The following is a 27,969-nucleotide window of genomic DNA, read 5'->3' on the forward strand; positions in this document are numbered from 1 at the left end:
CCCGAACGACCAAATGTTGTATTTACTGTGTTAATTTACATTTCAATGAAACTAAAATATGTGAACAAGTTTACAGCACTCTAGAAAGTATATACAAGGAATATATGTAAAGAATGCAAATACATAAGGGCTCCCTAGACCAAAAACAAGAAAAAATTTTTTAGCTCTAATATCTACAAAAAGTACGTTATGATATGCATGTAAATACATGACATACAGACTATGTTGTTCTTTATCTAGTTGACGTAGTAGTATATATTTAGGTTTTATTTTTATGTTTGACTGACATTATATTTCTGCCCCTCAAAGCTTACAATCTATTCTCCGTTGCCCATGTCACTGGAAGGTGACGCTACTTGCCCATTTTTAAGCAGCTGGCAAGTGTACGTGGCACCTTGTTTGTATATTTCTGTTTCACAACTAAGTTTACAATGGGACTGCCATCAGACCCACACAATGTTTTTCAAGAGAGCAGCATAATATATTTTCCTACGGTGTGCACTTTTGTATTTAAATCCCTCTTAAACAGGAAAGCGTGAATGTTAAATTTCCACAAAAGCGTCACCCTTGACACCTGGGACCGGGTTACAGCAAACAGATGTTTTTGTGGTGACAAGAATAGCCGCTCCTTCCTCTATAGCGGGTAAAGGAAACAGGTAGTCAGATAAAGCCTTGTCACAAAAATCATACACACGGACTTCCACTTCTTCATTCTGCCAGGCTTGTCTTCTGACTTCATTACAACAGACCGTCTCTAATACTGGATTGTTAATCTTGTTTTCCGTCTCATTGTTGTCTTTGGCATTTGTTTCTTGACAAGAATCTGCAAATACATTTGAAGTTAAGAATTGCTTTCACTAGCACAAACGACACTTTTGCAAATTAATGTTACTGTATCACAACCATTAAGAAGTATAGACACTTTGAAGGTTAAAATATAGAATTTACAGCATATTGATTTCTTAAGACAGCATTTACTAAGATGAGTACAATCATTCTCGGTGTGTCAATCCACAATACTGTGTACACAGCAGATAACATGCCTATTAATTTAGAAAACTCATTGATTGAGTGTGATTTAATACAACTGGGAGCAAATTATACCACAAAAGTTTAGATTTTTCCTAAATTGATATAGGGGAAAATTAATAAACCATACTGAGTTAGTACTTGGAAAAGTAGGACAGACAAAGTGGCTGCTCTCCCATCTTGACAACATAAGTTTACACTAATATCAGTGCTACTGTCACACCCATCGCCTGGTGGGGGTTATCCTGACCATGAGAGACTGACCTTAGAAGTGGATGCAAAACTAAATACATCCAAGATGGCTGCCAGCCCTGAGACAACAGTACTGGTCACGTTAGTTGCTGCATCTATATATAAACTGGCTTCCCGATACCTCTTGACAACATTTTTGCAGAGTCTTCTATTAAAATAACTTTGTGGTCCAGAACCAGCACCTTAAAAAAACTCAACTGTGTATTGCCAAACGCCTCTCCAACAACAGAACAATTAAGAAATGAAGTCTGCCAAACTGTCCTTCAGATGTTGGTGGGAAACTGATTCCAACGAGTTAGATCATCTGCACTGAAATCTCCAGGCAGTATGCCTGGCAAGACTTACATCATGTTGTGCTTAACCCAGGGCCTGTGCAATGATTTTTGGCTACACAGGTGAAGATGCATTTTCCCCAGCACCTTGTCTCTTTCTCCCATAGCCTCTCTATTTATTTTTGTGTCCCTCCCACAGCCCTACCGTCTCATTTTCTTCATCCAGCCCCTCAATGTGTCTCATACCCCGCAGCCCCTCCATATATCTAATTTCTTCCCCCAGCCCCCCATGTGTCTCATTCCCCCAGCACCCAATGTGTCTCATTCCCCCAATTCCCCCCAATGTGTCTCATTCCCTCACCTCCCCCCAATGTGTCACATTCTCCTAGCTCCCCCAATGTGTCTCATTCCCCCAGCTCCCCCCAAATGTGTCTCATTCCCCCAGATCCCCCAATGTGCCTCATTCACCCAGCTTCCCCCAATCTGTCTCAATCCTCAAGTTCCCCTCCAATCTCTCATTCCCCCACCTCTCTATGTCTCTCTGTGTCCCTCCACAGCCCTGCCGTGTGTCTCATTTCCCACAGCCCCTCCATTCCATGTGTCTGATTTTCTCTATCTAGCACCTCAATGTATCTCATCCCCCAGCCTGAGTCTGAGACCAGTCACCCGGACAGCTGCAGCAACAATTGGTTTGCATAACCAAAGAATTTCTGCACAAACTGTCAGAAACCGTCTCATCTGCATGCTCGTCGTCCTCATCTGGGTCTCGACCTAACTGCAGTTTGTTGTCGTAATCAACTTGAGTGGGTAAATGCTCACATTCGATGGCGTCTGGCACTCATTTCCCCGGCTCAACCGATGTGTCTCATTTCCCCAACTCCCCCCAATGTGTCTCACTTCCTCAGCTCCCCTCAATGTGTATAATTGCCCCAGCTTCCACATTGTGTCTCACTCCCCCATCTCCCTCCAATGTGCCTCATTCCCCCAGCTGCCCCTAATCTGTCTTATTCTCCCAGCTCCCCCAATGTGTCTCATTCCCCTAGCTTCCCCTAATCTGTCTCAATCCCCCAGTTTCCCCAATGTGTCTCATTCCCCCAGTTCCCCCAATGTGTCTCATTCCCCTAGCTCTATCCACCAGTGTGTCTTATTCCCACAGCTCCCCCACATTCTCTGATTCCCCCAGCTCCACTCCCCCAATGTGTCTCATTCCCCCAGTTCTCGACCCCTAATGTGTCTCATTTCTCCCCCCATACATACATTGCAGATGGATAAGCACATTTTGACTGGACATTGGGTAAAATTGAACTTTCTAACCGGTGGGCGGCAGAGTTCCTGTCAGATGCTGTGAGGGAGATGTGTTCTCTATGCTCTCCATATTCAGGCTCCCGGCATCAGAAGACAGCCCGCGAGGGAGCAGAGCAGAGAGAACACAGCTCCCTCGCCGAGTTTGACAGGAACTCTGCCGCCCGCCACACAGAAGCCCCACTGGACTTAAGGGACAGATCCACGCCAGCTCTCCAGGTAGGGAGGCTGGATGGACAATTAATATTAATAATTTGTGCCTTAGGCTGGCCACAATAAAAGGCCATTCTAAAATGTGCGGTTTTATCACACTGCACAATGCCACAGATGTCGCAAGTTTTGAGGGAGTGTATAATTGGCATGTTGACTGCAGGAATGTCCATCAGAGCTGTTGCCCGTGAATTGAATGTTCATTTCTCTACCATAAGCCGTCTCCAAAAGTGTTTCAGGGAATTTGGCAGTACAACCAACCGGCCTCACAACTGCAGACTATGTGTAACCACACTAGCCCAGGACCTCCACATCCAGCATATTCACCTCCAAGATAGTCTGAGACCAGTCACCCGGACAGCTGCAGCAACAATCAGTTTGCATAACCAAAGAATTTCTGCACAAACTGTCAGAAACCGTCTCAGGGAAGCTCATCTGCATGCTCGTCGTCCTCATCTGGGTCTCGACCTGACTGCAGTTTGTTGTCGTAATCAACTTGAGTGGGCAAATGCTCACAATTGATGGCGTCTGGCACTTTGGAGAGGTGTTCTCTTCACGGATGAATCCACTCCTCCTCCAGCCCACACTATCTGTAAGTAAGAGTGTGTGTGACTGTCTGCCTGCCTGTAACTGTGTGTGTGTGTATGTGTGACTGTCTGCCTGCAACTGTGTGTGTGTGTGTGTGTGTGACTGTCTTTCTGCAACTGTGTGTGTGTGTGTGTGTGTGTGTGTGTGAGACTGTCTGCCTGCCTGTAACTGTGTGTGTGTGTAACTGTCTGTCTGTAACTGTGTGTGTGTGAGACTGTCTGCCTGCCTGTAACTGTGCGTGTATGACTACCTGTGACTGTGTGTACCTGTCTGCCTGTGACTGTGTGTGACTGTCTGCCTGTGACTGTGTGTGACTGTCTGCCTGTGATTGTGTGATGCTGCCTGTAAATGTGTGTGTGTGTGTGTGTGTGACTGTAACTGTTTGTGTGTGACTGTGTGTGTGTGTGTGTGTGTGTGTGTGTGTGTGTGTGTGTGTGACTGTATATGTGACTGTCTGCCTGTAACTGTGTGTGTGACTGTCTGGCTACAACTGTGTGTGACTACCTGTAACTGACTGTGTGTGTGTAACTGTCTGCCTATAACTGTGTGTGTGGCTGTCTACATGTGACTATGTGTGTGTGACTGTCTGCATGTGACTGTGTGATGTTGCCTGTAACTGTGTGTGACTGTCTGTGACTGTCTGTCTGTGACTGTGTGATGCTGCCTGTAACTGTGTGTGTGTGACTGTAACTATGCGTGTGTGACTGTCTTACTGTTACTGTGTGTTTGAATGTATATGTGACTGTCTGCCTGTAACTGTGTGCAAGACTGTCTGGCTACAACTGTGTGTGACTGCTTGTAACTGACTGCGTGTGTAACTGTCTGCCTGTAACTGTTTGTGTGACTGCCTGTGACTGTATGTGTGACTGTCTGCATGTGACTGTCTGCCTGTAACTGTGTGTGACTGTATGCCTGTAACTCTGTGTGTGACTGTATATGTGACTGTCTGCCTGTAACTGTGTGCATGACTGTCTGGCTACAACTGTGTGTGACTACCTGTAACTGACTGTGTGTGTGTAACTGTCTGCCTATAACTGTGTGTGCTACTGTCTACATGTGACTATGTGTGTGTGACTGTCTGCATGTGACTGTGTGATGTTGTCTGTAACTGTGTGTGACTGTCTCTGACTGTCTGTCTGTGACTGTGTGATGCTGCCTGTAACTGTGTGTGTGTGACTCTAACTATGCGTGTGTGACTGTCTGCCTGTTACTGTGTGTGTGTGAATGTATATGTGACTGTCTGCCTGTAACTGTGTGCATGACTGTCTGGCTACAACTGTGTGTGACTACCTGTAACTGACTGTGTGTGTGTAACTGTCTGGCTACAACTGTGTGTGACTGCTTGTAACTGACTGCGTGTGTAACTGTCTGCCTGTAACTGTTTGTGTGACTGTCTGCGTGTGACTGTCTGCCTGTAACTGTGTGTGACTGTATGCCTGTAACTGTGTGTGTGACTATCTGCTTGTAACTAGGTGTGTGGGGTGCAGGGGTTTTGTAGAAGGAACTAACAGGGGTTTTTACAAAGTTTACAAATTTGTGCAATACATTAAAAAAAAAAAAAAAGTTAAAGGACCACTATAGTGCCAGGAAAATATACTTGTTTTCCTGGCACTATAGTGCCCTGAGGGTGCCCCCACCCTCAGGGTCCCACTCCCGCCGGGCTCTGGGGAGAGGAAAGGGGTTAAAACTTACCTTTCTCCAGCGCCGGGCGTGGAGCTCTCCTCCTCCGATCCTTCTCCTCTCCTCCCATTCGGCTGAATGCGCACGCGAGGCAAGAGCTGCGCTCGCATTCAGCCGGTCTCATAGGAAAGCATTATCAATGCTTTCCTATGGACGCTTGCGTGCTCTCACTGTGATTTTCACAGTGAGAATCACGCAAGCGCCTCTAGTGAGACAGCCACTAGAGGATTTGAGGGCTGGATTAACCCATTTATAAACATAGCAGTTTCTCTGAAACTGCTATGTTTATAAAAAAAATGGGTTAACCCTAGCTGGACCTGGCACCCAGACCACTTCATTAAGTTGAAGTGGTCTGGGTGCCTAGAGTGGTCCTTTAACAAAAAAAATATATATATATGAGAAGTTCATTTTTGGACAGGTCTTTCAGCAAGATCTACAGGATACGGTTTAAATTTACACTAGTTTTTTTTAACAAATATACCTAGCTTTAGCAAGGGTTAAACAGTTTCATTGTAAAATAATGTCTCTAGCTATGAACATGTTCTGTAATCCCTTGAGCTTCATAGGTTCACATTAGAAATGCTTCATCTACTTACAGATTATTTTCAGTACTTGTTAATTTAAATATTGGTATTATATTTATGCATCAGATAATACTGGTGGGATCTGAGTCTTATCTCTAGGGTAGTGAGCTTAATTTGTCAGAGTTTCCTAGCTAGGACAATAGTTATGCAAATACTGACAAATATATCACGGCAGAAAATCCCAACACATTTTGTTTCAGATCCTCTGCGATTTCACATGCTTGCTCACTTACAACCAAATACGAGGACCTATTTTATAGAAAAACTACGCGATGATATGAGGACTTTACTAAAAGCAAATGGAGTGTAAAAAAGAAATGTAAATTATATATTTAAATGTCATTTTTTTGTGAACATGTTACATTTGGTAAATTTACCAAAGTGTAAAAAATAACTAAATGTTTCTGCTAAAACTAACATCATCACTCTGTACCCTCTCTCTTCCTTCTCGCCCTTCAGCTCCCAGGCAGTTTATGACAATAATTGAAACATAAAAGGCGGACAAGGGTATATTACATATAATGCAACAAACCCTGACATCAGTTGACCGCCCTAATTAAAGACGACCACGACTGCCCCACGGGAATAGTACATCAACTAGCAAGAGGCCTTTAAAGGAAAGAATAAAGGCCCCCAATACCAAAGCGGCAAAGCCCACTGTGGGCTGATGCCTTTACCAATGACTATCCCTCCATCCCTTACCCCCCCTGACAAAATATTTCACAGAACACCCTGACCCTTCCCTGTACACCACCCCCAATCCCCCCAATTACTATCCTAATTTTCTCTGTTATTCAACTGCTCTAATATGTTGTTTAATGTTACACAATGCTATATAAACCGCAGAAGATCCATGGAGCTACATACTCAACAGAGGCACGCCCGACGCTACATGGACACCATGGGCAAATGTACAAACCCGCAGCACACTGTAAATGATGGGAAAACCTCTGTACCAAATGGATATTTATCACACACAGATTAATGGTCTTATGTTATGTTATGACATGAAACTTTTTTACCGTTTTTTTTTTTTAATCTATACCTTGAAAATGCCAACAAATAAAGAATAAATAAATAAATAACACCATCAAACTATTCACTAAAGTGAGAATTGTCAGGAATATAAAGTGAGTTTTTAAATGGAAAAATTGCCTATCTGACAATTCTCATTTTAGTGAATAACCCTGTCTATATTTAGGCAGTGACCCTAAATGATTTGTTTTAATAATTGCTGTCTAACTCCTGTTTATGGGCTGTGTTTAGTAAGACTAGCTCAAGCATTGCAAACCCTTGTACATAATTTATTTTGAAATCAAATCTTTTATAAAATAAAATAGAGGAGACAGATAACACATACAGCACTTCAGCAAGCTTTGAAGTGTTCCTTTAAGAGATAAGACGTGGATCTATTTTACCCCCAATTTCTGCTGCCTTTAGTAGTTAAAGGAACACTATAGGGTCAGGAACACAACCATGTATTCCTGATCCTATAGTGTTAAAACCACCATTTAGGTGTCTTGCCCCCCCCCCCCCCCACCCTCTTAAAAGGTAATAAAACGTACCTTGTTTCCAGCTGGTCCCGCCCCCACTCTGCTACTTGCTGACATCATTAGAATGAAATGATTCCGGCCAATCCAAAGTTTTCCCATTGGAAAAGCACTGGATTGTCTGAAATCAGCAAGGAGGCGGACCGAGGGCGGGGACAAATGCCAGCTTGGCCAGTCAGTACCTCCTCATAGAGATGCATTGAATCAATGCATCTCTATGAAGAGAGTCAGCGTCTCCATGCAGAGGGTGGAGACACTGAATGTCAGTACTGCACACTGTGCAGCACTGCCCCAAGAAGCACTTATATTAGTTATCTGAGGAGTGGCCACTGGAGATGTCCCTAAGGGGCAATGTAAACACTGCCTTTTCTTTGAACGTGCAGTGTTTACATGAAAATGCCTTCAAGGAATGATTATATTCACCAGAACAACTACATTAACCTCTTCAGGACCGGCCTGTTTTGGCCATGTTGTATGTTAAGGACCAGGGCTCTTTTAACACTTTTGTGGTGTTTAGCTGTAATTTTCCTCTCTCTCATTTACTGTTCCCATACAAGTTATATATTGGGTTTTTTTCAGGACAATTATTTCTATCATGTCATATAATTTACTTTAAAAAAAATTATAAAATATGGTGAAAAATTGAAAGAAAAAACATGTTTTTTTTACTTTTGCTTGAAAAATCTTTTACTTACCTACGAAAGCTAATGAAAAAAAACTGCTAAATAGATTAAAAATGTTGTCCTGAGTTTAAAAACACCCAGTGTTTACTTGCTTTTTTGCCTTTTTTGCAAGTTATAGGGCTATAAGTACAAATAGGAAATTGCTGTTTCAAAATATATATTTTTTAAATGTATCAATAGTGACATTGTAACACTATTATCTGTCATAAATCTCTGAATCACACCCCACATGTACATATTTTTTACATAGGCACCCTATAGGCACCCAGACCACTTCAGCTTAATGACCCAGACCACTTCAGAGAAACTGCTATGTTTACCTATGGGTTAATCCAGCCTCTAGTGGCTGTCTCATTGACAGCCGCTAGAGGTGCTTCCACGCATCTTACTGTGATTTTCACAGTGAGAAGATGCCAGTGTCCATAGGAAAGCATTGATAATGCTTTCCTATGAGGCTGGCTGAATGCGCGCGTGGCTCTTGCCGCGCATGCGCATTCTGCCGATGACGGAAAAAGAGGGAGAAGAGTCCCAGCGCCGAGTGAGCCCGGCGCTGGAAAAAAGGTAAGGGATTAACCGCTTCCTCCCTCCTTAGCGCCACGGGAGAGGGACCCTGAGGGTGGGGGCACCCTCAGGGAACTATAGTGCCAGGAAAACGAGTATGTTTTCCTGGCACTATAGTGGTCCTTTAAGGTAGACAACCCAGGGTATTCAATATGGGGTATGTCCAGTCTTTTTTTAGTAGCCATAAACACTGGCCAAGTTAGCGTTCATATTTGTTAGTGTGTGAAAAAAGTAAAAAAACTAAATTGAATGCTTATTTTGACCAGTGTTTATGACTAAGTGGCTACTAAAAAAGACTAGACATACCCCATTTGCAATACCTTGGGTTGTCTTCTTTTGCAAATGGTATGCCATCATAGGGGTAATTCTAATTCCTGGGCTACCATACGCTCTCAAAGGCAACATAACCAACCTGGCAATTTTCAATGTAAAAATATTTGACCCAGTAACTTTCAAAAATGCTATAAAACCTCTACATGGGGGATGCTGTTATACTCGTGAGACTTTGCTGAACACAAATATTAGTGTTTTAAAACAGTAAAATGTATCACAACAATTATATCATCAGTAAAAGTGCCGTTTGTGTGTGAAAAATGCAAAAAAAAGTCACTTTCACTGACAATATCATCGATTTGAGATATGTTTTACTGTTTTGAATCACTAATATTTGTGTTCAGCGAAGTCTCCAGAGTAAAACAGTAGCCCCCCATGTACAGGTTTTCGGGTGTCATAGAAAGTTACAGGGTAAAATACGGTGCTAGCAAATTAAATTCTCTGGACTTTCGGCCTGGGTTGTCAGGCATGTCCCTCAAATTGCAATCAATAAAATTACTTAATTATGTAAAAATATTACATAAATACGCACGTAGAATTTATTTATATATACATAGATATATACAATTCAATTCTATGTGTATTTTGATATAAATATATATATATATTAATATCAAAATACAGTTAGAATAAAATTTTATATAGATATATAATTTTTTATTTTTTATTATTATTTTTACGTTTTTAAATGTATTTTAATTTACTTATTATTTGTATTTTATAATAATATATATACACAATATATATATAGTTATTATATATATTATATATACATGTGTATTTAATTATAGATGTATTTTTATATTAATATATGTATATATTAATATAAAAATACACTTAGGATGACATTATATATATGATATATAGACATGTATTATATAGATATAATATATGTCTGTATATCATATATATATATATATATATATATACATACATATATAATTATATTTTTAAATGAACATTAACATTTGTATTTTTTTATTTTACACTTGCAGGGAGACTGCCTGTCAGCAAAGACAGTCCCCCTGCAGGCAGATACATGGAGAGCTATTGTGGCCATGCGACCGCTCTGTTGAGCACGTGGCCGCGGGGTCCTAATTCGCCATGGGGAGACTGCCTGGGCTGTCAGGCAGTCTCCCCACACCGGGAGAAACGGCGATCGCCGTCGGGTGAACAATGGCGATCGGGTAAGTACATCAAACCGTTATGACGGTTCAGGACAGTCACCGGTCCTCAAGGGGATTTTTCCGATTGCGGACCTGAACCGCCATCGGCCGTGAAGGGGTTAAGCTGTGATTGTTCTGGGGACTATAGTGGTACATTTTTTCCTGTTTTTACATACACATGCAACTGTGGTGACTGTCTAAGACCTGAAGTGTCCTACAACCTTCCTTCATACCTGTTTTCTAAATAATCTCCAGAATACAATCATATGATGTACATTTTGAGTATTTTTTTAGACCATTTAACCACCAATTTCTGGCAAATATTTGAGGTATTTTTAAGGCAGGTTTCACACACATTGCATAGCTTGGCTAGGCTTGTGGATTGTATCCACAAATATCTTTGTGTACCAGTATGTGATTAACTGATATTGTAACTATAGTGACTTGCGTCAAACTTTAACACTGCGTCAGTAGCATCACAACATGTGCAGAGGAAATATGCAGGGGGTAAAAAAATCTGCATATTTCCTGACAGTCACTAGAAGTGCTTCTGCTGTGAGAAACAAGTCAATTTCGATTCTCACACATCACTTCCTTAAAGGATCACTATACGGTCAGGAACACAAAAATGTATTCCTGACCCTATAGTTCTAAACCCACCATTTAGTTGGCTTGCCCCCAATAAAAGTTTAAAACTCACCTTATTTCCAGTGCCGCGTAGGTCCGCCGGCGCTGGCCCCGCCCCTTTGTGACATCATTAAAATGGCACATTTTTAACCAACGCAATGCTTTCCCATAGGGAATCGGCACGGGGCGGTGCCAAATGCCGTTTTCGCCAATCAGGACCTCCTCATAGAGATGCATTGAATCAATGCATCTCTGAGAGGAAAATTCAGTGTCCCCATGCAGCGCATGGTACCCCTACACCACCCGGTTTCTGAGCTACCAATAAGCTTGAAGCCCACCAACATCTTACCAACAGGTAACAAATCCATATTAAACAGCCAACTCACTACTCTTGCCCTTCTCTTCCTTAAGCAGGCCCGTTACCCCCCTTAACCTTCCTTCTACTAGCCCGCCGCTGTGACCAAGTGGGCAAGACACAGCCCACAATTAAAGGGAGGGAGGGACCAACTCAGCCTGGTAAGTCAATTAGCAATGGGGATTTCTAAAATGGCCAACATTTATATCAGCCCACCCTGAACCCTAAGCCACCAATCATCATCAGGCTCCCCCTAAGCCAGCCTCCAAGCCCTGTCAAGGCCCCTCTGCTAAGCTGCGCTTTCTTCTTGGGGCTACAAGATTAATAGAAAAAAGGATACCAGGACAAAGGATAATATGTAAAGGTTAATTCTTTAAACTCTTCAATATTTCTGCAAATTATGAAGTTTTTTGTTTTTTTATATGATTCTTAAATTTCGTTTCTTAAAAGAACTTGGAAGACAATTACAACTTTAATATTGGGGCTTTTAATCAATCTGTAGGAAGTTAGGATTTTCCAACAATATACTAGTATAATTGATTAAATGAAACATTGATATACATGGCACATGGTTTAGCATTACCTCCATGTTCTTTTCTTTTTTTCAGTTTTTTTCCAAGCAAGATGGACATCATGAAAACTGTCAATATTAGAACCGCTATTAAGGCCATAGTTAGCCAAATAATCCAGGACGTATCCTTGTCTGGGCTGCCAGCATCTGCTAGTGAAAACCAAGTGATCTTTATAAATACATGTTTAGATAATAATTTTCAATTAATGAATGCATCTTTCACACGCAGACTAAGCCAGAATGTTCTTACTAACATGGCTAACAGACCTATAACATCAATATGTACTGTATAGAACTCACAAAACAGGAGCAACATGTTAAAGCATCTCATTCTCTGTCACCCTCCTCCACCTATAAAGTCTTTAGAAATACACACATTGATTGTGTTGGAATTTTCCTGAAATTCCATCACAGTCAAAAGATACCATAGACAAAGTAGGGACAAGCTTGTCTCGTGTATTTTCGCTCTGTTTGATAAAACTCCTTCCCTTGGAGGAAAAAAACGGAATTTTCTATGGCAGAGGCATAACTTTGAACCACATGGCATAAACTGCCACGTACATACATACATACTTTCATAGATAAACATTCACATTGACACACACAGATACACACTGACACATATGCACACTCATACAGACACTGACACATAAATACACACTAACACAGATATAAACACTGAAACAGGCATATACACACACACACACACACACACACTCTGGCACACTAACCCACATATATGCATACACACAAATAGATATACATACTAACACACAGATACACACACTGACACATAGATACACACACTGACACATGCACACATTGGCATGCAGATAAACAAATATACACATATAGATACATAAACACACAGATACATAGATACACACAAACACACAGACAGACACATAGATTTGCATACTAACACACAGGTACACACTGACACATAGATACACACACATACACACACTGATACATGCACACATTGGCATCCAGATAAACAAATATACACATATAGATACATGCACTGACACATAAACACAAAGATACATAGATACACACAGACAGACACATAGATATACATACAAACACACAGATATACACATACTGACACATGCACACATTGGCATGCAGATAAACAAATATACACATTTAGATACACACTGACACATAAACACACAGATACATAGATACACACAAACACACAGATAGTCACATAAGATACACACACTGACATATACATACATGTCACATTTTTTATATTTGGCCAATGTTCATCAACAACCATTGGGTGAACCTATGTGCATGGGCCCCCATGCATCCATGTCCCAGTACGGCTGCACCGGTGGTAATTCAGCCTCTGCTTCCCTGTAAGCAATACGTGTGTACTGGCAAAGTATGACTGCGCTTAACACCTATCAATCTGTTTTGCAGTGTAGCCTGCATCCACTGGCGTACATATAGCAGTCGCAGGGGTCGCAGCTGTGACCCGGGCCCATCCCTCTAGGGGGCCCGGCCGCCCTGCAGACCCCTGCGACTGGGTGCTTGCCAGCTGAGTAATGCGGACTCGGCCCGCGCGTCAAATCACCGGGCCGCATGTTAAGGTGCCCATTGGGTGGCCCATGCTGTCAGGGCCACCCGATGGGTATGGATTGTCAGGGGGCCCGGTCAGCGCTGTGGGACCAGTCCAGTGGGAACTCTGACTCCCACCAGCCTGAGCCACCACTGGACCCCAGGGAAAGTCACCCTCCTGCACCTAAAAGATAGGAAACAGGAGGGTGACTTAAATAGTGTGTGTGTGTGTGTTTGTTTGTATGTGTCTTTATATATATGTCTGGTGTGTGTGTGTGTCTGTCTGTATGTATGTGTGCCTGTCTGTTTGTATGTATGTATGTATGTGTCTTTGTATGTATGTGTGTCTTGTGTGTGTCTTGTGTGTGTCTGTCTGTATGTGTGTGTGTATATGTGTCTGTCTGTATGTGTGCGTGTATGTGTCTGTATGTGTGCATCTGTCTATCTGTCTGTATGTATGTGTGCTTGTCTGTTTGTATGTATGTATGTGTCTTTGTATGTATGTGTGTTTTGTGTGTGTTTGTCTGTCTGTATGTGTCTGTTTCTATCTGTTTTTATGTATGTATGTGTCTTTGTATGTATGTGTCGTGTGTGTCTGTCTGTTTGTATGTATGTATGTGTGCCTGTCTGTCTGTTTGTATGTATGTGTCTTTGTATGGATGTATGTGTCATGCGTGTATGTATGTGTCTGTCTGTCTGTGTGTGTGTGTCTGTCGGGGGGAGCTAGAAGAGGGAGTGGGGGGGGGGCATGTCTCATTTTTGTACTGGGGCCCCATGGGTTGTGTGTACGCCACTGCCTGCATCCCTAGGGGGCTGGACTCCTGCTGACTCATCTGCAGTTGTTTGTCTCATCTGTGGCTTATTTACCAGCTTTAAAGGCCTGCCTCACATCAGCTTCAGGAGCTTTTTTTTTTTTTTTTTGCAGTTTCAGGAAGCCTTCTACCTACTCTCTGGTTTTGTGAGCCTATTTATGGACTATCATTTATGCATACTAGCTGCCGGCCCTGATCTTGGATTTTCCCTTGTCTTTGCTGCACCTTCGGATCACATTTACTCTCCATGTGATCTATGTAACAAGTCACCTGGGCTAGGATATTTTCCAACCTCACGTACAATGACACCTTTGATGTTCACTTCTAGAGTTGTTTTCCACTTGCCCATCGTGTTCTTGATGAATCTATTAATGTCTTGCTGACCTTGTATATGTAAGGAATCCTATACTTACCTTGACAGACTGCCGATCAGCTGTTTCTCTGATCCGGCAGATCGCCTCCTCCGATGATCCTGCCTGATCTGTTAGTCTCCTGGACACTGTGCGCACGCTCCTTTTTAATGACATGGCGCACGAGTGCCGACACCAGATGATGGGCAATACTGAGGACATGATTTTCAGACGCCCTCTCACATTTTGGGGACGTGACTACATCAATTACACCCCCAAACATATAAAAACACATTTAGACAGTGTTTCAATGCACTGTTGTGGTTCCTAGTTTACTAGTGTCCCAAGGGTGCATTTCATAGTGGTTTTGTGCCATTTGTTATTGACTCGGCTTTGACTACTTGTTGGATATCTCCCACTGTGATGGTGACTGGTTCCTGTTCTGGGAGCATGCAGTGGTCTGCTTCAGTCACTGGGCTTTGGTGTTATGTGATGCTTCTTTCTCCCAGATGTTCTTCCAGTACTGTTTAGTCTCTGCTCTAGGTGGGTCTTGGGTGGATATATTGTGGTAACCCTGCAGCTGTGCATATACCTTGGATGGTTCTTTGGTAAAAAGGGCATTTACTATCTTAACCTCTGCTTCCTTGGTGTATCTGCTCAGTCTGGTTGCTTCTAATATGGGCATACCCTTGTTTTCCTCAGTAGCCAGGACCTATCCTTGATCTTTTCACCTTTGTGACCCAGCTTACTAACTTACTTACGTGTTGCCTTTATCTTGGCTTCAAGTCTCCATGATGGGCATTGTTTCTCCTTCAGCCTGATCTTGTAGTCAAATTTTGTGTCTATATGTTTGTGTGTATATGTGTGTGTGTATCTGTCACGCATAATTTTCAGATTTTCAGTGCAAAGAATACCTAATTTATTGTAAAAAGTATCTGGTTTCCTGATAAAATAAGCCAAATTGGTACTAAAAAATAAATAAAAATAAAAAAACAGGAAGAAAAGAAAGAGAGAGAAAAAAGATAACATGGCCAAGGGCACAGTGTGGGTTACCTAAATTATATGTCCTAAGAAGCGATAGGGGAAATGAAAAAAATATATCTTTTGGCATAATTACCGTTTAGTAGTCCAACCATACACACACTGACAGACACACACTCACTGACACACATCCACACACACTCACTAACTCACAGTGTCTCCAAATTGTGAGGAAACAATGAGCAGTTTGCTCCCTTGTGGTTTCTCGCACGCTGTATTGCCCAGTGCCACCAGGTATGAGATCCTCATCAGGAAATTGCCTGGTTTCCTGGTAGGGCAGGCTTGCACTGCACAGGCCACCTCTGACAAGTGGAACACCCAGGGCCTGGTTGTACTCGTGACCTTTGCGACCCCAGGTCTTCTCCCACTGGTCTATGAAGGCTCCCACAGTCTTGCACATGCTTGAGAGTACAACATTGGCGTAAGCTCCTGGTATAAGTGCCCCCCGGCTGGAGATGGTAGGAGTAAAACCTAGCTTCCTTTGCACTTCAGACCACTGCACACCAAACATTTATATCACCATCGGGGATCTTTGCAAAATACGCAAAGACCCTAGAGGGTGACAGAGCCGCTTTAGGACCCATGCCAATGATATTCCATGCCATCAACACCCTCTGGTCCCTAAATACTCTATGATATAAAGGGGGACTTTCACTTCTCTAGAATTTACACCATAAGAGTGACAGCTCCCATTTAAATAATTGGATTCCATTTCAATATCACATTTTTAAAGGCTTGTTTGTTATGACACAAAATCATATGTGGTAGGATTTCAAACAACGAATAAAGGCCCTAAGGATATATATAAAAAAAAAAAAATCCCAATTACCTTTTGTAACCTGTATTGTCTCATTTAGTGTGTTATTTACAGAGAAACCACTCAGCACTTCTTGTGTCGGCTTGCATTCTTTGTTAATCACTGCATTTGCAACATCATTGTACAGCACTTTGAGGAATGTTGGAACTATTTACACAAAAATAATATGATAATAATGAAATACCATCATACAGAGTTAATGTTTCTCAATGGTTAATATGGCAATTATTTTATGCTAATTATTTTCAACTCAATGCACCAATATCAAGGCTTGTACCTTATGGTGGTGAAATATACATGTGTTTGGGGAGAGAGAGGAAAAATAAGTGTGAAGATTGCATTATGGGAACATAATACCATCAAAGTCTTATGGACATCTCTTAAAACGGTTGAAAAAAACCAAAACGGTGGAGGGTTTTCAAAGAAATCTAGAATCCCGAGATTCAATTCATTTCCTTGAACAAGCACTCAAGCAAGTCAATTTTATATTATATTATTAGAAAAACATAGGGTTATGGTAAGATTAGGGCTAGGGTCTCTTTGATTTTAGGGCAGCATTAAGACACACTATGCATGCCCAGGCCTCCACGCAATGGCTGCCCTTTGCAATTGCCTCCATTTAAGGTCAGCCTCCATTTTAGTTTAGCCGCTCTCCTGATTATTATATAATGAGGAAGAAGACAGATACATTGCATATTCTTTGTATACTTTCTCTCTGCTGACTGACAGGTGCAAAGAGGAGAGTTTTGTGTGTATATGTTTGTATGTACCGTATTTCCCGGGTATAAGACGACTGGGCGTATAAGACAATCCCTAACTTTTCCATTTAAAATATAGAGTTTGGGATATACAGCATTTTTTTTTTCTGTACATTGTGGATTCAGTTTCTGAACCCTTATACCGATGAATCAATATGCTGAGGTTTCTGGTACAACAAACTGTTCAGAACACCACTTCATTGGCATTTGTATCCTACCAAAATGCTTTAATACAGACATTTCCTAATCTGATTACATCTGCAGAAATATGTATTCTCCATTACATCGATGGGCAACCTTTGAATTTGTTTCGGTTGTCGGACTACCACTTCCATCATCTGAAGCTTGTGATTATTTGATATTGTTAGAAGTTATAGTCCCACAACAGCCACAGGTTTCTTACCCTTTGTTTATATTTATACATATATGGACAGATTTCACTACCCTTTCAAACTGTCACGTTTTTAGCTCTCTTCCTGAATCACAATCATGTAGTCTTTTAGCTGAAAGATGAATTGTACCAACTCAAAATGATTTGTGATCCTGAGGAGAATAGAGGCCAAGCTTGAGGCACTCCGATAGTCAGCTGTTTTTTATGACAAAAAAAAATCATTAACCGGTCTAAAGTGGTCATGAAAATAGCAATGTTGTGTAGCAATGCTTTGATTATACACATTATAATGTTGTGTATAAAGCACACAATACCACACCACAGGGTACTACCCCCCCAACCCTCCCTATGTTCTCCTCACCTCCCATTCCCTGTGTAGCGTGGGTGGCCGAGCTCCTCCTCCTCCTGTCAGACCGGCCGGGAACCGCGCGGTACAGGAGATTCTGTTTCCTTTTTTTGGCCGGACTGACAGGAAGTGCACACTGAGTGCTCACTTCCTTTCAGTCCGGCCGGGAACAGGTAACTGAATCTCCTGTACCGTCCGGTACCCGGCCGGACTGACAGGAGGAGGAGGAGCTCGGCCACCCACGCTACACAGGGAAGGGGAGGTGAGGAGAGAGGCAGTGCGGCAGCCGCTATAGAGCGCTCGGGCGGCTGCAGCATTAGAAGGGCTGGCGATGGGGGCGCAGGGCGCCCCCTCCTATATGGCGCCCTAGGCGGCTGCCTAGTTCACCTTAAAGGAAACCCGCCCTTAGTACACCCGGCGTATAAGACGACCCCCAACTTTTGAGAAGATTTTCCTGGGTTCAAAAGTAGTTTTATACGCCGGAAAATACGGTATGTATGTGTGTGTGTGTGTATATATATATATTATATCACAATGATTGACAGGGAGGCGCCCAGTTGCAGGATAAGAAGGTGGGGATTTCTACATTTAAATGTATTTTTCCCAACTCAGTGGTCTATTTTGCTAGTCAATCAGCAAACACATACATATTGACATACTGACTAGGGCCAAAATAGTCCAGCTGGGGGAAAAAAAACTCCAAACTTTTCTGAGTTGGATTTATCTGTGTGATAATCAGTGCCCAATTTAAAGGAACACTCCAAGCACCAGGGCTTCTACAGTAGTTATAGGTTCAAGAGTTCCCTTTCACTCTCCCCTTGTTTGTAAGGAATCAAACTGTTTTTTGAATGGTTTGACTTCATGCATGGTGTCGGACGGAGTCTCCACTACTATCGCCAGAGAGCCAAAAGTCTGTAAACTCCACTGGCGGGCTTGAAGTGTTCCTTTATCAAAATTTTGTATATAGGTTTTCAAATCATCACAGCTTGCTATTTAGTGATTACACCCCATTTGCTATCTTCCAAAATAATATATGGTCCATCCCAACATTTGTACACTTTTAAACAATTAATCACAATCCTAAGGATAAAAATGTTCCCAATTACCTTTTGTAACTTTTATGGTCTCTATTCCTTTTAGTGTGTTGTCTGTCACAGGTAAATCCCTCATCACTTCTGGTACATCATTGTACTGCACTGTGGGGTATGTTGGAGCTATTTACACAAAAAATAATATGATGATAAAATACCAACATACAGAATTGATGTTTTTAAATCGTTAGTATGGCAATCTTGTAATACTAATTATTTTTAACTCAATGACCCAACATCAAAGGTTGTACCATATGCTGGTGAAATATGTATGTATTTGAGGAGAGGGAGGAAACATATGAGTATTATGGGAATATAATACATTGGTCCTGGCCTCCCAAAGATCAGTGGACGTTATACTCCCAGACAACAGCTCTCCTTTGCAATTGCCTCCATTTTAATTCAACCCTTCTCTTGATAAATATATGATGAAGAAGAAGGAGCTCATGCAACAGATAGATTGGGATTCACTCTCCCCAATACATCTCCTGTTATATCATTAAAGGGACACTATAGTCATCAAAACAATGATTTTTTTAGCTTAATGAAGCAGTTTTGGTGTATAGATCATGCCCCTGCAGTCTCACTGCACAATTCTCTGCCATTTAGGAGTTAAATCAACTTTGTTTCTGTTTATGCAGCCCTAGCCACTCTTACCTTGGCTGTGACTGACACAGCCTGCATGAAAAATAATTTTATTTTCAATCAGATGTTAACTTGGCTTATACGTTTGTTTGTTTTTTATCCCTGCTCTGTAAATTCAACTTTAATCACACACAGGAGGCTCCTGCATAGTCCACCAGGCTATTAACAGGAGAGAAGAAATTCTAAATTAACCTGCCTGTGCAATAAAATAAGTTTAACCGTTAGATCTCACTTTACAGGAAGTGTTTATGAAGGCTGTGCAAGTCACATGCAGGAAGGTGTGGCTAGGGCTGCACAAACAAAGTGATTAACTCTTAAATGGCAGAGAATTGGGCAGTGAGACTGCAAGGGGCATGATATAAACACAAAAACTGCTTCATTAAGCTAAAGTTGTTTTGAGGCTATAGTGTCCCATTAATACAATCCTAAGGAGAAACATTTTCTCAATTACCTTTTGTAATCTGTATTGTCTCTAATTCTTTTAGTATGTTTTCTGGCACAAACAAACCACTAAGCACTTCTAGTACATCTTTGTACTGCGCTGTGGGGTATGTTGGAGCTATTTACAAAATATGTTAATAAGATACCAACATACAGACTTAACATTGAAAATTACTAGTATGGTAACTATTACTACATGCCTTATCGGCCATGAAAATAGTTAAAGCTAGATACTGGAAAAACCATATGAACCCTACTTGGTAACTAATTAAAGCTCAACTAAGCCACCAGTTAAAAATAGAAAAAATACTCAACTCCCTCAACGGCACTCAGGCTTATGGGACAAATGGATTAAAAAATTTGAATCGCTATAAAACGTTAAACATAAGTAAGAGAGGATGCCCTGTTTAAAGGGATCTTACCCCACTCTCTCTTTTCTCCAGGGAATATGTAAATGATTTAATATATATATATATATATATATATATATATATTTTTTTTTTTTTTCCGTAGGGTCTAATTTGTTAGACTTTATAAATAGAGAAATAGGAAGATGGGAGGAAGGAAAGAAAGGTAAAGAAAGGGAAAGGGGAAGGAAACATAAAGATAAAGGAATAAGGTAGAAATTAGGCTTGCATGTTACATAGTTACATAGCTGAAAAGAGACTTGCGTCCATCAAGTTCAGCCTTTCTCACATTTGTTTTTTGCTGTTGATCCAGAAGAAGGCAAAAAACCCAGTTTGAAGCACTTCCAATTTTGCAACAGACTAGGAAAAAATTCCTTCTTGACCCCAGAATGGCAGTCAGATTTATCCTTGGATCAAGCAGTTATTACCCTACATTGAAAGATTATATCCTTGAATATTCTGTTTTTGCAAGTATGCATCTAGTAGCTGTTTGAACATCTGTATGGGCTCTGATAAAACCACTTCTTCAGGCAGAGAATTCCACATCCTTATTGTTCTTACAGTAAAAAAAAAACATTCCTTTGCCTTAGCCGAAATCTTCTTTCTTCCAGTCTAAACGCATGACCTCATGTCCTATGTAAAGTATGGTGTGTGAATAGATTTCCACACAATGGGTTGTATTGGCCCCGAATATATTTGTATAATGTTATCATATCCCCTCTCAGGCAACGTTTTTCTAAATTTAATAGGTTTACATTTGCTGATATGTTCCATTCCTTTTATTAATTTTGTAGCCCGCCTCTACACTTTTTCTAGTGCCATAATATCCTTCTTTAGAACAGGTGCCCAAAATTGCACAGCATATTCAATGTGTGGTCTTACCAGTGATTTATAAAGAGGCAAAATTATATTCTCATACCGAGAATTAATGCCCTTTTTCATGCATGACAATACCGTACTGGCCTTGGCCACTGCTGATTGACATTGACGTTGTTGATATTCTTTTTGAGATTAAAAAAAACAATGCCTATATAAATCTGTGCTTGTCAGAGTCAAGTACACTCCAATCCAGAGATTAAATACTAAAGGTTTTAAGAAAGAAGAGAAAAATGAAGGGGAAGAAGGAAAAATAGAAAAATTAATGAGAATCTCTTTAACCCCTTAAGGACACATGACATGTGTGACATGTCATGATTCCCTTTTATTCCAGAAGTTTGGTCCTTAAGGGGTTAAACTGGATAATTTGTATTTCGGGCGAGTTCCTTTTACGTGTTTCAGGGTCCTTGCTCCCATTCCCTCTTCCCTAAAGTGTGTTTTTTTTATTTGTGTGTGTTTATATGTTTTTTGTCTATGTTTCATGTAGTAATGCAAGTATTTCTTTATAATTAGGAACTCATAAAGCTATGAAAAAATGGAGTTTCACAGACATTTTTCTATATGTGCACAAAGCTTTTTTTCTTCATAAAAATGTTTGTGCATTTCCTATGATAATACGAGATCCTTTGTTTATAATTTTTTTAATGTGATAAGAATGCCTTATAATGTGTAAATTCTAATAAAGATCAATTTATAAAACAATTACCAGCATGGCAATTATTTTTAATGATAATTATATTTAACTCAGTGCACCAACATCAAAGGTTGTACCTTATGCTGGTGAAATATAGATGTATTTGGAGAGAGGGGAAACATAAGAGTGAAGCTTGTATTATGGAAATTTAATACACTGAAGAGTTGTGGAGATGTCATAAAACGGCTGCGGAAAAAAACCCAAAAACCTCAGAATTCTAAGATTTTTAATTAATTGTCGGTGCTACTTTTATTGGATTATTTTTATATATTATATTTATATCTAGATATCAGCTCTTGGTTTATTACAGAGTTTTTACATTGGACGTGTTTAGATTTTAACCATACTATGCTATTCACTTTTTATTACACATTGTGACGTCACGTTACCGTATCTGAAAATAAAATCACGTTTTTCAAAATAGCAACAATCAATTAGAAATTAAACCATACATCTTAAATTACGTGATATTTCAGCACTGCAAAACCAGTTATCAAGTTATCACTCGATGTACATTAAAAAAATGAAAAAAAGTCCTAAAAAATGTAGAAACAGTAGACAACACGTAATACTCCAAAAACCAAACACTGAATTTATGAATCAGTTTGAAGATATTTCAAAAATACTAGCTTTATTAACACAGAATATTTTTACAATACAGGTCTATAGCTCTTTATAGATTCCTGCAGTCATCCTTTGAAGTGTATCTGTGTTCAACACCCCTCTTTTGTCTGTTAGGGTGCTAACCAATACAGGTACGTTACCTTACCATTCCAAATTTATCCTGTATGCCCACACTCTGCTACCAGTTTTAGTCCTCTCTAAATCATTCCAATGGCTGCTCCATTGACTGCCCCCACCTCTTCCTCCAGCTCTGCACCCCTTGTCTCTTTCTGCTGCCTCTCCACCCTACTAATGTATCTTTTAATTCCTCTCTAACATTGGTGTAATATACAATAAATGTATGCTTCAGTACATGTGAGTATACAGCAATATTCAGTTTGTGAGGTTTATTCACTAAATAGGGGAATTTGTTCCACTGAAAACAGAGCTTCAAAATTCAGGCTAAAATAACCAATATAGGGGATAAAAATTCAACAGAGCTTAGATTTTTTTCTTCTTGAAAAAAGAAACAAACCCCCCAAAAAACTTTAGTCAATTAGAATACTGATTCTGATTCAAATTCTAGATTGAGTTTTCATGATATGATATCTTGTTAAAATAAAATGGCAAATACCGAGATACTGGGAACTTTCTTCAGGACCGGTGCAACCATAAGGTGACACTGACAGCCACCTAGGGTGCACCGGCTCGGGGGCACAATCCCCGAGTGACCATTTAGTGTGGCAGAGCAGACTGTGGGTAGAGCATATTCTGTACCCTTTATCTGGTTTCAATAAGTGCTCACTGGGAGCAATAAACGGCTTCTTGTCAGTCTGGGCAGAAGAAACGGAATATCCTCCACTGCAGTCTGCCCGGCCACGCTACATGGAGGGAGGTCAGCAGGCACAGAAGGGGAGATGGGGGAGAGACCACTAAGTGGGAGGGGGGTTGGTAGAGACCACGAAAGGAGGATGGCAGGGGAAATGAGACGCCTAGAGGGGCGGGGGAAATAAACACAAAGAGGGGGGAGACAGAGGAGTTTTAAAGGGGGATACACACGGAGGGCAGAATGGCATGAAGGGTGTAAGACACACAAAGGGGGAAAATGTTGCATAACATACATTGAAGTGGGTAAGACAATTTAAAAGAGGGGATAAGAAACACAAAAGTGGGGTTAAGAGAAACACAGGTGAAGATGCATTTTTTTTGCGGGGTGGAATGCATCTTGGTCGGTGTCTCCTGCTCTCCCTGTAACACAGTTCTTCAGCACAAAAGTCTATGCTGAAGAGTTAAAATATGTACTAAGGATCAGCGCTAATATACTAGACCTTACAGAGATAAATATAAGGCAGCACACCTGAAAAATAGGGCTTCCTCACAGGCCCTATAGAGTGGACAAAGCAAAAAAAGGTGGAGGCCATAGGTTAAAAAACCTGATTATAAACTATACAAGCATATATATAAAACACTACATAAGAAAGAATATGTACAAGATAAAAAGAAAAAGTTTGAAATATAGATAATGAATAATAATCAGGAGTCCAAAAAGTAAGTCTAATAAGAGTCTATGCCTGATAAATACAGCAAAAAAGTCCAAATAAACCTTGCATAAGAAGTCAATTACAATCTTGTCAGGGAAAGTATTCCTCAGTAAGGTACGGGCACGGGATATACGTGAGATCCGTATGAAAAAGATAAAAAAACAACTAATGGTGCAGTATATCCCAACAGGTACTAAGTACTATTTTGTAAGACGTCTAGTTATATGCTAAAGAGTTGATTGACAGGTGAGAGAAAACCCTCTTATAAAATAGTTTTTGTCAATCCTGCTAACACAAAGTACAGATAGAGGTTGTAATTGATGACGGACTATATATGTGTGTGTATATTAATGTGTGTATTAATATATAATTCTGCCTGTACTATTTACACATAAATTAATATACATGTATATATATACATAATACACACAGACATTTAGAAATGTCAATAATATATAACATATATGTAATGAACACGTAATGGCCCAGTCTTGTTGCTAGGTGCACACTTCAGCACAATAACATACTCAAAGGGAAGAGCTCATTCATAGGACTTTAAAATAAACAAGAGAACTTATTTTTTTACATTTGTGCAACAGCATACATTCACCATTTTAGTTCCATTACCATACTTTCCTTAATATGTCAAGGTAATTGGACTAAAACATTGATTAAATGCAAATGCTTAAAATAAATCCGCTCTTTTGTTTATTTTGAAGCCCTACGAGTGCTTTCGTTCACGTTGGAGCAATAATTTTCAATTTTAAGTAATCTTTTCCACCTCTATATCTGCACTCTATGCTGGCGCAACGCATTATTGGGCTGGTATACCATTTATTTCCAGGGCCGCATTAGGTTCCCAGTGCGGCCCTACCAGTGATTAATTGTCAATATTTCTGCTTTTAAATCAATTAGGGGGTATGTTTTTACTATAGCTATGTTAAATCCACATTAGTTATGGGATATTCAGGGTGGAGGTGTTAGGATAGAGATATTATTTATTTATTGTGCAATGCCAACATTTTCTTCAGTGCTGTACAATGGGAATACACAACAGAAACACAACAAATGCCAATTCAATACTAGACAAGTTGATTTTTTTTCAATTCTTTATTTATTGTCAGGCAGTAAGAACAAAATACATCCAATACAGTTACACAGTAATATTGTATTATAAAAGATGTACACATTAATTGCTGACCTTCTTATACCATGTAATCACTTAAAAACATGTACTTAAGATTTTAAGTCACCCAAACGTTACTAGCAGGGGGAGGGACATTGCTACTTCCTCAAAGCCTTTTTTTTTTATAAATGCACATCAGATTGCAGATATAAAGAAAATAAAAGAATCTTTCATGTATGACTTCGTCATTTTAATAATTAAATTTACAATTTAATGAGACACTGAAGGCAACTAGGTACTGAAACCACTTAATCTAATTGAAGTGGTCAGTGTCTGGAGTCCACTGGCCTTGCCAGACTGGGAATACAAAGCAGCCCTGGAAAAGAAATGTATGCCGGCCTTATAAGTGATTGTGTCACGCAGTGTGTATATGTGTGTCTATCTATTTATCTGTCTACATATTATCTATGTGCATAATATCTATGTTTATAAATCACTCAATCATCTGGCGTAGCAAGACATAGCAATATTTTAAATGTTGTATAGTAATATTTAACATTATCAATGAAGTGTGTGTGTTTGTGTGTGTATATATACACACATATATATAATTGATTATTGGTATGTTGTTTTTATTCAAAATATTGGCCCATTTAAAGAAAAAAAAAAAAAATGAAATTATACAATAAGCATACTCACATGCCGGCACAGACAATCTCACTGACACAAGCACACAAGCTCACTGATACACAGGCTCACAGACAGAACTCAGTGCATATTGGAAAATGTATAGATGAAATGATTATAGACTATGTGAGTAAAACAGTTTATGTTACAACTCTGTTTTCTTATCTGTAGCCGTATTAATTGGTAAATGAGTTTATAAAAGGTTTTTCTGTCCAGACCAAATGTTGATTTTAGCTTCCATTAAATAATGCACTATCTAGGCGCACTGACATGAAATATACATTTAAACATTACTGTCCAGGACCCCCGAAATACTCGGATTCTGGGGGTTGTTTTCCTGCAAACCAGTTGGTAGTGAAGGAATTAATATAACTTAACTACGATAATCAAAGGAAACAAATGAGGGATCAACCCTATTATTTATTGAATCTATGGTTTACATACTGTTTTGTAAAAGGTAAATAGTTGACTGAAGACAATGGGGAAGATTTATAAAAGTGTTCTGTTGTAAAATGTGATATAAAATACTAAAAGTAGTTCAATAACCATCAAAACCAGTAGAACCAGCAGGCACGTTTCATTGGTGGCTCCTTTCCTTTTACATTTATGCACCAGAATACTTTAATATATATCTCCCAAAATAGCCCATGACTAGGTGCTGTTCTGGGAGGTTATAGGTCTTAAATTCCATTAAAAAAAACTTTTTTGATTGTTATAGGAAAGGTTTTTGTTTTGTTTTTGGGTTTTTTACAACAGTCGGTTTATGTGGAAAATTCACAGCCAAATGACTTTATGATGGTACATTCCACCATCTTAACCCCTTAAGGACACAACTTCTGGAATAAAAGGGAATCATGACGGAATATATCCGTCATCTGTCCTTAAGGGGTTGAAAATTGTTAATTTCTTCTCTTTCAATGGCAATCAATAACACATAATAGCAATAAAACACAAATATGTCATTTATTTTTAATTTTAGGTTTTTTATTGGTATTATGTTTATATTATTGACTATATTATTATGTGTGTGGGTGTGTGTGTGTGTGTGTGTGTCTGTGCATCTATGTAAGTGTGTATTTTATTGTCTTACAACAAATTGTTAACTTGAGAACTGAGTTGGAAAAGGGTAAAATAAGACAGAATATGAAAACAAAATTCTGCTTATTAGCCTATATTTTCCAAAAGTTTCACGTTATCACAGTTTGCTGTTTGGCAACTAGGTCCTATAGTGCTTCTTGTTTTTTGTTTTTTTTTAAAACAAATCTAAAAATGATACTATGTTTTCCTGTCATGAATCACCATTGATTACTATTGAACTGTTATTTCAGACAATGTCCAGATCTCTGCAATACCTATAAAGATATACCAACGAACCTCAAAAGATAGTTTGTATTTAACTGGTAAGAATACAACTACAGGCCTGCATATGGATAGACAGATGGTATGCATAAACATAGACAAAAACAATCTACGAGCTGCTGTTATAAGAGACCACAGCTCTATAGGAGGAAAGACTAAACGTATGAGATTTTAATTTTTATTAAGATAAATCTTTGTATTTCTGTGGTATCCTGTGTGAAAGTTTAAACCAAAGTATGGAGCATCTCACTGATATTATATAGGCTCCATAGATATACAACTTCAACCAAGCTTGTTTGAATAGCGTTGTTTTATATGTACACATGCTTTGGACTCTTGCTCATTATTTACAAATGTCTTTTATCATTACAGCTCAATACAAACATTGACAAAGAAAATCTATCAATTATTCTGAGTTCTTTTTTGTTCTAAGAATATAATGTAATCAAACCACAATTGACAAATAGAAACATAACTTTGAGAACGATTACAGATATTAAAGAATAGAACACATGATGAAAATGTACTTACCAGTTGTTGCACAAAAACGCTGGCACGCTCGTGGTGGTGATGATATACATAAGAGACTACAGGATTGGCACGACTGCAGCAAAGCATCAAAATAATTGTTTGGGGGACAGTGGTATTCCAT

At 39.7% G+C, this 27,969-nt stretch overlaps 1 protein-coding gene across 1 annotated transcript; it reads right to left on the reverse strand.

Annotated features, from left to right (window-relative positions):
* Positions 1 to 341: 341 nt before the first annotated feature.
* TNFRSF17 (TNF receptor superfamily member 17) lies at positions 342 to 27,969 on the reverse strand. The gene is made up of 3 exons (XM_063428844.1): positions 27,849 to 27,969; positions 11,776 to 11,913; positions 342 to 823 (listed from the first exon to the last, which is right to left on the reverse strand). The coding sequence occupies exons 1-3, from the start codon at positions 27,967 to 27,969 to the stop codon at positions 543 to 545; spliced, it is 540 nt and encodes a 179-aa protein (XP_063284914.1). The 3' UTR covers positions 342 to 542.

This window comes from Pelobates fuscus, chromosome 8, assembly GCF_036172605.1.
Source record: "Pelobates fuscus isolate aPelFus1 chromosome 8, aPelFus1.pri, whole genome shotgun sequence".
NCBI classification, from domain to species: domain Eukaryota; kingdom Metazoa; phylum Chordata; class Amphibia; order Anura; family Pelobatidae; genus Pelobates; species Pelobates fuscus.

Bases quoted from the DNA above. Each gene is read 5' to 3' on its own strand.
- TNFRSF17 (XM_063428844.1), bottom strand. From the start codon at position 27,969: ATGGAATACCACTGTCCCCCAAACAATTATTTTGATGCTTTGCTGCAG. The intron at 11,914-27,848 runs GTAAGTACATTT...GGTTTTCACTAG, and splicing joins GCGTTTTTGTGCAACAACTG to CAGATGCTGGCAGCCCAGAC. The intron at 824-11,775 runs GTAATGCTAAAC...ATGTATTTGCAG, and splicing joins AAAAAGAAAAGAACATGGAG to ATTCTTGTCAAGAAACAAAT.